Here is a 12,050-nt window from a genome sequence, read left to right as displayed (position 1 = left end):
TAATAAGTCACAAGTCTGTGTCTGTCAGTTGTAATATGGCAATTATTGACAGGGGATTTCATGATGAGATTACCAGCACAGCTGCAGAAAATCTAAAGCAGTGAAAGGAAATATTATGTGAATCTGGGAAAATCTGGTCTCTTCCAAATGAACAATAATCACTCCAACTAGTCAAAGCAAATGAACCAGATTTATAAAAGTATGATTAAGTTTAAGAATGGCTCTAAAAATCCTTTCAAATTTTCTACCAGACCTTTTAATATTTGCCCTTTAGAAAAGGCAAGATTGCATACAAATTAAGAAACACGTGCATTAAAAACATGGTCAGGTTGCTCTAATCAAATGGTTTTATAGAATTAATGAGGATTAAAACTGGTGATAGCAATCTTGATGTTGCTTTATTCATCAGTGCCGTGTGACGCTTGGCTATGCATCTCTAGCTTTTCTAACACTGCACCACTCTGTGCCGGGGGTGATTTTCCCAAACAGCTGTTCTTGTTTGTTCCCAGTTCTGCAGCTTCCGCCAAAGTATTAGTCAATGGTTTTCCAAGAGTTTCTGGGAGCATTAATGTTAGCATTCCACTCAGAAAGGCCATGATTCCAACAAGCAACTGGAAGAAACAAACAATTAATATAACAGATAAACATGTCTTTGGGTTCATGGAAAACATTGGTCTTGCTTGCGAAGATACTTTTAAAATTTGGGTACACAGTGAACTTCAATGAAAACCAAAGATCAAAAGTCTTAAATGTTCCCTGCTGCAATCGCTAAGATAAAATAAAACAAAACTAAATACATAAATAAATGACAGATTGTCCAGCAAAGTTAACACAGACCAAGTAAAATGTTTTACACAACGAGCTAAATACAGCTCCAGTGTAAGCAGGAACAACTTTGCAAAAGTGAATAGAATGAATGCAACTTCATTGAAAAACTATTTTCTTTAGCTGATAGTAATTTTAAAAGTAATTATAAGATTAAATGTAAAATGAATGTAAGCATTTTTATTGGACTACGACTTCCCTGTTGTCACACAGAGGGGGGAAAAGAAGTTGTAGACCTGGCTCGTCGTCTACCTACTCTACCCATCATCATAGTATTTGGGCACCTTTCTCCAATGCAAGCTGTAGGTCAGGATCTCCTAACTGCGATCATAGAGATCCTGATGAAAGAAAGCACTTAAGTCCATTCCTATGCAGTAAGATGCTTAAGTACATATTTATGTGCTATTCTGAATAGGAATGATGTCCTGAGTCAGAGAGAAAGCTGATGGGGGCCCGGCTTCTAACTGACCCATGCATCGCGTCTATGATCTGGGTATGTGCACTGTGATTTCAGAGTGTACTATTATTATCATCATTATTTTATTTTATTGTGGTAGTAGCCAAAGACCACAGTCAGAATCAGGATCCACTGTGCTAGGTGCACACATGCAGGAAGATGCCGTCCCAAAGAATAATAGATGGTTTCCCATCAATTTGTTGCTCTGGACCAGTGGTTTTCAACCTTTTTTCATTTGCAGACCCCTAAAGCTTTCTGACTGGAGGGGTAGACCCCTGTGAAAATTCAACCTGTGGTCTGCAGACTCCCACCATAGAAGTCTTAGACTGAAAACGGACTGAACAGAATTCAACTATAAATGTTGCAGGTGCTCGGCCTGGCATTTGATGCAGTCTGAGAAAGGGCGCTGAACTGTGGGCTTCTATGACAACAACAATACTTCCAGGTTCTGACCTGTAGGCGGCAGAATTCACATACTGTACTTTTGATCTATCAGAAAAATGGAGTGCCTCTTCTTGGATCTGAATCTTTATTTTCCTAGTCACCTTTCATGGTCCCCTGAGACAGTCTGTAGACCCCCCCCCCCAGGGGTCTGTGGACCACAGGTTGAAAACCACTGCTCTGGACAATCGGTACTTTTTAAAATTCATCTTTGTTTTCTCTTTTCTTTAATTTTTATTGTTCAATAAGAATGATAATACATAGCAATTAACATCTTCAAAGCATTGTACGGGCATTAACACACTAATCTTCAATCTTATCCCATTATGCTCCCTATGCTCTCACTCTACTGCTCAATAAATACATGTCTTTAATACACCATTTCTGGCAGGCTTCTCTTTCTGTTTTACAACTGTTAGGCTGTGCATTTTGATACTGTGATATCCTCAACTTGCTCTGTACTGATCCCAAGCTCTGATCCATTTTGTTTAATACTTTCCCTCTGAACATAGAGAGAACATATGAAATGGCTGTGGCTATGACTTTCATAACACAGCACTTCAGACAGATATGGGCACACTGGCAGGCAACCATCCCCTAATTCTAAATGAAAATAGCTCTTTGGAAGTCAAAAATGAGATTTCAAAATCAAAGTCTCAGCAGTAACTTGGCCAGAGTTATTTTCAGTTAGAAACACCAAGCTGTGTATGATCCCCCATGGCCAGAGCCACCAATTGTCTTAAGCAATCTTCTGGGAGGAGCAGAATTACCTCTGTTTCAAACACCCTCTCTCTTACACTCACATTGAGTGTAGAAGCTAAAAGAGTAAAAAACTAAGCAAAATACTGTTGAATGCTATGTACTACAGTGAAAGTAAAACCGTTACATTCCTACAGTGAAGAATTAGAAAAGAGGGCTAACATTACTACTACAGCAGGAATGAATGCCAGACTGGAGTAGGTCTCTGCAGATAGGTATACAGTTATAGGAGGGATATCAGTGAAGTGATTATTTCAAGGGGAGGATTAATTGTATACACTAACTGCTAGATTCCATCTTTAATATTTTTCAATATTTTCCTTGAAAAGAGCTGTCCGCTCCCTCATTTTTTCTGCCATCATAATGTTACTGTTATACCACAAATTCTGAGAAAAACACCACCATCTGTAAAAGCATCCAATAGATGCTTTTGAAGCTGGAAATTGTTTACTTATCCTGTAGTCAACTATCCACAGTTAAGAGTCATTCTGACCTGGGTTGCCACATTGACTGTCTGGAAATCTCCACACACTGCCTCTGTTTAGATCTTGCCTTTAAACTCTTAGGTGGAATTTCCAAAAGCGCTCAGGTTTGGCCTTTTCCTGGTCACACTGACGTCAATGGTAAAATTTCTAGGTCCTGATTCTCATCTACACTAAGGCTCCTTTACACAGTGCAAAGGGCTGAAAGTGTATGTAAATGAAACGTACTCCCACTTTAAAGCATCTTTACAATACCACCGTGGGGCAAAAGAGTCTTAGGATAAATGCAAATCAGGCTCCCGTCATTTCAGTGGGAACAGGAGTAGGCCAGTGCTGAATGCTTTTGGAAATCCCACTGTACTGTTCCAGTTAGTCTCCAATTCATTCTGAATCATACTCACCCTCCTCTTCCCGCCATTAAGCACATCTATCCAGAGGTGGATTAAGATTCATTGGGGGCCTGGGCACAAAGAACATTGGACTCCCCCGACATCCCACCATGGGGTCCTGAGACCTTTCATGATAAGCGTCAGCCCAAGGCCAAGTTTTTAGTGAACTTACAAATGCCTGATGGTAGAAGTTTGTTATGAAAACACACATTTACAGTCACTATTGTAACAAAGTTTCACACTGAGTGTTTAGTGTACTGAGAGTTGTCCATATTTGCAGTGCCACTTACAGTGTTCTCAAATGTTTAAAACTTTCCCCCAGCTGTTTTAACTGCAGGAGTTCTGAACAGATAAACCTTATCACTGCTAGTGTAAAGAAGAGACAAAGGAGACTGTTCTCCCATGATTACTGTGCTCTTCAGATTGTTTGTCATGTATTTTCTGGGTTCATTTCTTTGTTGTGATGAGTGCTTGCTAAGAAATTTATATATTCATTCATTCCTACTCTGCTTCCCCACCATCACAAATGAATCCTAACACACTGAACATAGGTTACTTACATAATGGGCCAAGTTTTCAGACAGTCTCTCAAACCAGTCTCTAGCATTCACAAATGTAGATTTTATATTTTTAAAATCAAATGGACACTACTCTACCTTTGTAGGAAAACCCAACTGTGTGTGTGCAAAAACAGAAACACAGGAAGAGAGGTTGAAAATTCAGGCCAATACGCTTTCACCTTCTTTACATCTGTAATTTACATACAAGCTATGATATTAAAGGTGAGTTGTAAAGTTTTTTCAAAGTAGTAAAAAAGTAAAATGGGTAAAATAAGTTCATTATCAGTTTAACTCCTCAATATAAGGTTTCTAACCATTTATGTATATGAACCTAAACTTACCCCTTCTGAAAAAGCAAGATTGAGCAATTCTAGAATTTCTGAGCAGCACACATAATAGATTTCATAAAGAGAATAGGGGATACTTGTATGCACTGAATATAACTATACTGTTAAAAATATTTTGGACCAAATGAACTCCAAAATCCACATAATGCTAAGGAAGTGCCCAATTTCTTCTACAAAGAAACTGCCCTATCTCATCTTCATGGGACAGTTAAAGTTACAGATGACTGTTGGATCACATGATGGAATGAGGTTGCAGCCGCCTACAAAAAGATGATGTCTCTAATCCAAGGTTTGTTGATTGTCAGAGTCCTAATGAGCATCATTTTCTTCTGTAGGCACCTCTTGAGTTATTTCTCACCTGGTTATACTCTGACTATCCCATCTATGCCACCTCCTCAACATCTCACTGCCCCACTATTCGGCTGCTTCTGTCATTCTTTTTAGCACTCCATATCAGGAGGATGTTTTGATCATAGTTAGGCTGGTGGTCCATGAAAGCTTAGATTTGCTAGGCTTGTTCTCCATAGAGAGAGGGCTCCAGTTCCTTTCATGTGATCTAACATGGCATCTATGCTTCACTTGACTGATAGAGGATCTTGTCGTCATCAGCAGGATTTAATGTTTGCTCCCTCCCCCATCTGTGTTAGGTTATTCTGCTTCTTCAAAAAGGAGATTGATGGCAATGAGAAAAGAGTTGCTCAATCAAGATCTTGACTAAATACAACACTTGCAATTTAGGAATGAGACACTCACTCCAAATTACATGAATGATACAGTACATCTTCATACAAAAGATAGTTACAATTTTATACCAGTATTCAATGCATACAAGATATGTCTGTCTTCTTTAAAGTGCCTGTAATATCAACTATTCAGAAGATTTCAGTGCCTCAGAGGCTCACTCCTGAGTTCAGATTCATATTCTTAAAAATAGATAATTTACATTATCTGTTTTTTAGCTAAGAATGAGAATATTTAACTCACTTTCCTTTTGAACATATCTGCACTTCAACTTTAAATCTCAGTAAAATGGATAACAATTTTTTTGACTATCAAAACAAACACATACCTGTGGCATGAAGATCCATACACTAGTCAGGTAAACACAAAAAGGAGCAACTATGCTCCCTACACGACACATCATGCTCCCACTTCCTACAGCAAGTGACCTGGAGGTAAGACAAGACAACACAAGGCCCAATGAGAGTGACATCAGATATACATAGCAATTGATTAGAAATGCACAGATGCTTATAAAAATAAATTTTAGATTAGCATAACTGTATCTTACAGTGAACTTGGTTGCTTCCATAAATAGAATAAAAAAGTATATTGAACATTCAGTATAAATCATATTCTTAATGCCCATGAACATTCAGAAAAAGGGAATTGAATGCTAAGAATACGGACCATTTTTTCTATACCTATGTGGGACCAGTCTATGTAGAGGGGAACAGAAAATAAATGCATTTACTGCAGAGCCAAAACCAGAGAATTCTGTAACAAAAGAGACTGATCCTACACTAGCAAAGTCACTTGGAGCACTGCCATTGACTTCAGTGGGTGCAGGATTTGGCCCCAAAAGCATAACAAATTAAAGGAAGAAATAGCAAAATAATGAAAAACATATGGCAAATTATTTTAAAGTTCTTACCGTACAACTGTTGGATACAGTTCTGCCGTGTAAAGGTAAATGAGGCCAAATGCAACGCCAATTGCAAACTTTCCAGCCATATTTGCTAAGACAGATAATATACTGAAATCCTATTCAAAGAGAGTACAAATATATAAAGCCCCAGAAAACTTCACCATTCCAAATTCAATGCCATTCATTTATTTTGAAAAATTTAGACCGTAAACTGTGATGTTTCTGTAAAGAGAGAGCAATACTTATTCCATACTTTCCTGATTATTTCCACCAATAAATAATGGCGGTAGGTGGGTTTGTTTACTAACCAGCTTATTTCCAACCCTTTGTTTAATTAAGAGCTAGAAATGCTAGTTTGGAACCCTTAACAGAAATATGGAAAATCTATTGGAAAGAAATCCAGCTTCATTTCTAAACAACATTTAATTAATCTCAGGCCTTAGAAAGAGATGTTGCATTAACATATCTCAGATTCCCCACAATATAAGTACATTTTAAATGTTAAGTGACTAACCTGAGGGATCAGCATAATCAAAGCACAGATCACTGCACTTGATATAAGAAATGGAGTCAATGTGTTTCTCCTTCCCAGTTTGTCCATCCCAATGCAAGCAACGACATACGCAGGAAGCTCCACGGCACCTGTCATTATGAATTTATCTGATTTTAATCCATGATAATATGATGCCAAATACACTTAAAATAATTCTGATTTACTTTTTATGAGCATTTAGTCAGTCTAGTGGTTAAACTGGTTTTAAAAGATATAGGCGTTAGGTGAAAGATGTATTTCACCAATATTTTGGGATAAACCCTCTGGTGGCAAAAAAGTCAGTGGAGGGCTTACACTGGCATAAATGTGGTGGTCGGGAATAAGAAATCCACCAGGGAAAGAGGCTATAAGGCACAAGGCAGCTGCAGCTGCCTTTATGATGGGGAGATATATCTGTACAGGACTGTCTACACTGCAATTAAAAACCCACAGGCTGACTTGGGCTTGGGCTAAGGGGCTGTTTAACTGCAGTGTAGATGTCAGCCTCAGGCTGGAGCCCAGGCTCTTGGACCCTAGGAGGTGGGTCACAGAAGACAAAGAAAATATCTTTGAAATTTGCTAACACAGTGATTTATTTACAGTACTGTATCATAACTTAGTCATTTTAGCAACATTAGCATCCTATTCTCAACACAACAGTCAAGTTACTAACATGTAATAATACATGGCAACTTAAAATTAATTCACTAGTATTCCAATCCTTCAAAGTGCTTATGAGCACATGAATAGTCACATTGACTTTATTGTGATTACTCATATGCTTAAAGCTAGCATGTGCTTAAGTCCTTTACAGGACTGGAGCCTGATCCAAAGGTCACCAAACTCAATGGGAATCTTTCCAGTGACCTTAAATAGACTTTAGATCAGGCCCTATTATGTGCTGACCAATTTTATCAAGAGAAAATTTGCAACCACATTAAATTAAAGACTAACTTGAAGAAACATTGACCCTTAGATTTAAAAAACACATTTCTAACAAACTTAAACATTATTAGATAATACTGGTAACACTAAGCTCATATTATTATAACTAAAAAAAATGAGTAAAGAAAATCTATTTTTCTCAGTTTGTTTACTTGGATAGTATTTAATCAATTTAATAGTTTCCCCTGTATTGTTAGTCAATATTCCCTGTTTGTGTGGTTCTTTCACAGAACAACCAGGCAGAGAGAAACAATTTAAAAAATAGGATAATGTGGTTTTACAAGCAGAAAAATTGGCAGGAGAAGTCAAGGACAATATAGTACCTTAACATATTCTAAGCTTGCTTTTGTAAAATAACTACATTTCAAGTTGACAAGAATTAAATCTGCAATTTTAAATGGGGTTGGTGATGGTACAGGTAATTGAGGGTCAGGAAATTGACTGTTAGATCTTTAGACATTTATAATTTATAAATTCTAGTTCTGTCATAAGCAGAATAAAATATATCAGATATTTACCTATGAGAAATAGATTTAAATATTCATTGCCTCCAAGATTGACGGAACTCAGGGAGAATACATAGTATCCTAGACTCCCAGTGAACCAAATCAGCCAGACTGTAATGGTCCTTCTTGCAATGTGCCAGTTATAAAACAGATCTAAGATGCTGTGCTTCTTCGCTGTAGAAATGTCATTACCACCTGTTCTGTAACAGACTAGATCATCTTGTTGGACTGAACATAGTTCAGAAATTTTACAAGGAGTGCTTACTTTATTCCACCTTGCCATTATATTAACTACTTTTTGTGCTTCTTCGTATCTTCCCTCTGACAGTAGCCAGAAAGGTGTCTCTGGGAGCAGCCAGCAGCACAAGACAAAGGGGAGAGTTGTTACGGAAAGGAATATCTGATAGATCCACCAGGTCCTCACCAAAAATCCCACCAGTGCCACAGCCATGATTCCCACAGCAAAAAAAGCATGGACATGCATGGACGCCCATGTTCGAGCTTTAATGCCAACATATTCTGTCACATAAACAAAAACCACAACCAGATAGCCACTTGAAACCTGAGGGGGAAAAAACAGAGAAAAGCTTATGTCTATTCCCTTTGAGTGACAACACCAAAAACAGATGACTAATACTTCCATGTTTGTTTATGTTGGAAGTCTTAAGAGCCCCCTAACTTGTCCTGTATTGGAATATGATGAGAAAGAGCAACAGTAATCCTGAAAAAAAACCAATCAACATTTGGCAAAACTAATTTCAGACCTGTAAAATATCAGGTCACGATTTTCAGAAATGGGTAGTGACTTTGGATACCTTTGTGGGTAATATCTTTTAAAAAAACCTTTAAAAATCAGGCCCATTGAAGGTGAAACAAGTTGGACACTAGAAAAATTGAAGCTCCCAAAACCAATAGCCATTCTGAAAATCTTGGCTTTAGTTTTAAGCATAACCACCTGCATACCACAGAACTGCATATTTCAAAATAATGAAATTCCACCCCCTAGTATATTATCCTATGTAACAAAAAGTTCTGTCCTTGACTCCATGGGTCCTGCATTTCCTGACAGATTTTTGCTAGCCTCAGAGGCTCACTGTGACCCTCCACGTAGCCCTTCTATCTCAGAGGCAAGGGCCACAGCTTACTGAGCCATTTTCATCATAAGCCAACAACAGAGGTGAGGAGAAGCAATCCTCCCTCACACAGTCTCTGTTGTCTCCCAGTCTCAGTGATTAATCAGGGAGGGGAGGGGGGAGCCCAGGCCCACCCTCTACTCCAGGCTCCAGCCCAGGGACCCTAAAATTAGCAGCCATGGTAGCTGACATATTGGAAATAGGACATGTACAATTCCCTGGGCCACTTCCCCACAGTAGCCCCCACTCAATATCTCCTTCACCATTACCTCAGGGCCTCCTTCCTTACATGGATTCGTACCACTTCATTCCTCCAACAGCACAGCTCCCTCCTATAGCTCCTGACACCCACACCTCACTGAGGAGCTGGGAGGCTTTTAACTAGTTCCAACCAGCCCTTGATTGGCTTCGGGTGTCCCAATCAACCTAGCTGTCTCCACTGCCTTCCAGAAGGATCTAATTGGCCCAGGTGTCTTGATTAACCTGGAGCAACTGCCATTTGGTTACCATGGTACCAGGGATTTGTTTAGCCTGGGGCTAACATACCTGTTCCTCACTACTTTACTGTAGCCCTCTGGCCTTGCCCCATCACACCTGTTAAATCATATTTTACAAAGTTGAAAGAGAATTTTCCTTACACTTCTATAAGCTCCCATAAGTTTTCTAACCATACTAATGTTCTGCCTTAAAGTATTTATTTAGTGAATGTACTTATTTCTATTTCTCTGGCACATATCTAGTGCTTTAGACATCTGAAAACTTTAAAAACACACAATTAGAAAATCTAAAGATGCTTCCCATATAATATTTTGATTAATCAAATCTCCAGTTATAAAAATGCCAATTAATAAATTCCCATATAAAAGTGAAAAATATATATGCATTAACTTAACCATCTAAATCATCCTTTAAGATCTGATCCTGCACAGAGTGAAGGTAACTGGAATGGCCTCATTGATTTCAATAGTGTAAGATTAGGGTTTTTAAGCCCCAGTCCTGGAAGTGGATCCCTGTGGCCAGATACTTAGGCCTCTGCAGAGCTTCACTGAGTTCAGCGGGGCTCTGTGCCCATGCAGGGTCTGCTTGTTTGATCAGAGTCTTAATCTCTAGCACTTCCATTTATAAACCCCCTCAACCCTCATCCAATGCCCAGAGAGACTCCTGTTGACATCACTGTCAGTGCTTAATTTGTAGTCAAAGAGGTGCTGGGGCTCAAGCAATTTTTTACATTCATAACTGATTAAGCAAGCCCAGAGGCACCTGGACTATGAACTGCCAAGCCCACAAAAAGTATATAGGGTAGCAATTTGAAATTGGTTGCTAAAAAAATTAAATATGCTGACATACACACAAGTGTAGTAGAAGCTTTTAGAATGTTTACCAAGCCTATCTGTTTACACATATATCCAGCATTTTAGATGTAGTTTAAAAGACAGAAAAGATGCACATCAGAAAAAAGGGCAACTATCCCCTATCCATGAACATAGCTGAGGTAAAACCATGACTATATTTTAACAAAAATAAAGTCTATTTCTAGTAATACACCATAAATAACAATGCAATGCAAGCTGCAATGCAGGAACCAGAGTTTGCTACTCAAACTTCGTCTCTCACCTAACTACCAGTCTAGCTGGGGTTGAGACTGTGCTAAAAGAAGCATTGTCAGCCCTTGATGAAGGAAGCACCAAATATTGCTTCATATGCACCCTTTCTTGTTAAAACAAAGAGAAAGGACACTGAAGGGTGAAGAAGCAGCAGTGTTCAGATTCTCACTCCTTTGCTAAAGAGAGTGTTGTGGCAACACATGGGGCTTTTAAAACCTGGAGAAGGGACGGAATAGGGAGAAATTATGGAGGGCTTTCCTGAGGAACGTTAGGAAACTGCATTTAAAAAGAATTAGGATGAGCATCTATACTTACCATAGCAAGGAGAAAACGTATGATCACAAAGCTGTAGTAGTCAAATGTGAACGCCACTGCAATGCCAAATAAAAACTGACCAGTGCTTGTGAACCACATTATATACCGTCTTCCCACTCTGCACATGACAATAAAAACATCATAATTATTTCTTATTATTAACCAGGTTTATTATGAGAGTGCCTGAGGGCCAACCAAGAACATGACCCCATTGTGCTAGGCACTGTACAAACACAGAGCTGTAGAGGATCCCTACCCCAAAGAGCTTATAATGGAGATACATAAGACAGACACAAGGTGAGGGAAGGATAGAACAAACACACAGAGTGAACAATGGGGTGGCATGTGATAAATATTGTACTAAAAAGCAACTGCAACTTTGGAAATCTTATCAATAAGAATTATAGTAAATATGAAAAGTATCACTAGTGCTGTATTTAGGGCACTGCACTACCACAGTAGTCCCAGGTTTGATCTTAGCTCTGATACATTGTTCTCTAGGTGAGGGAAAAACTTTTATATTTTCTGTACCTATCACTGTGACCAATTTAAAAGTAGCACTGATGAAAGGGAGCCCCACCCGACTTTCCATGAACGTGGGTTCCAATGAAAGGTTTTTTACCTTAATTCCTCCGAATTATATGAAGATAAAATATCTAATAAATGGTAATCAGATACTTCCCCAAAATTCTCTGATTTCATAAGTGCACACACAAACTCACTACCAGGAATGCCCACCTATGTTAAATGTCACATATATAATAAGTACATTAGCAGGAAAATAAAATTATGTGAAATGTTAGCTTCTTATTATAAATATTACAAGCCAGGTCTTTAATTATGTGTCATTCCTCATTCTGAAACAAAGGTCTTTAACATAAAAGGAATCCTAAATTTGTTTGTCCGGTTTCCATATCATCTCAGGTAGAAAACATATTGATCTACCAGAACATGCTGTATATAAACAAATAACCAGAAGAAGTCAACACCAATAAATTCAACTGAAGAGAAAAACTCTAACAGATATAAAACCTATTTATAGATTACCTCTGTCCTATTTTGTTTAACAATGTTCATTAATAAAGAGTATGTTTCAGGTGTCGACTA

General features: G+C 38.4%; 1 protein-coding gene across 6 annotated transcripts in view; it reads right to left on the bottom strand.

The window, feature by feature from the left end:
* Positions 1-379: 379 nt before the first annotated feature.
* Positions 380-12,050, bottom strand: part of SLC22A16 (solute carrier family 22 member 16) — a 58,074-nt gene continuing 46,403 nt past the window's right edge. For 5 of the 6 annotated variants that reach the window (XM_039529096.1, XM_039529095.1, XM_039529094.1 and 2 more), the window contains 6 exons: positions 10,944-11,061; positions 7,904-8,453; positions 6,423-6,550; positions 5,915-6,024; positions 5,330-5,429; positions 380-611 (listed from right to left, as the gene is read on the bottom strand). In XM_039529096.1, the coding sequence (XP_039385030.1) occupies positions 399-611; positions 5,330-5,429; positions 5,915-6,024; positions 6,423-6,550; positions 7,904-8,453; positions 10,944-11,061 (1,219 nt within the window). In that variant the 3' untranslated portion in view covers positions 380-398. Of the gene's footprint in view, positions 612-1,073; positions 4,920-5,329; positions 5,430-5,914; positions 6,025-6,422; positions 6,551-7,903; positions 8,454-10,943; positions 11,062-12,050 lie in introns of those variants that run through there. The other variant, XM_039529097.1, reaches the window with a different exon arrangement.

This window comes from Mauremys reevesii, linkage group 3 (genome assembly GCF_016161935.1).
Source record: "Mauremys reevesii isolate NIE-2019 linkage group 3, ASM1616193v1, whole genome shotgun sequence".
NCBI classification, from domain to species: domain Eukaryota; kingdom Metazoa; phylum Chordata; order Testudines; family Geoemydidae; genus Mauremys; species Mauremys reevesii.
Note: the sequence above shows the minus strand (reverse complement) of the source record. Positions and strands in the feature narration are given on the sequence as shown.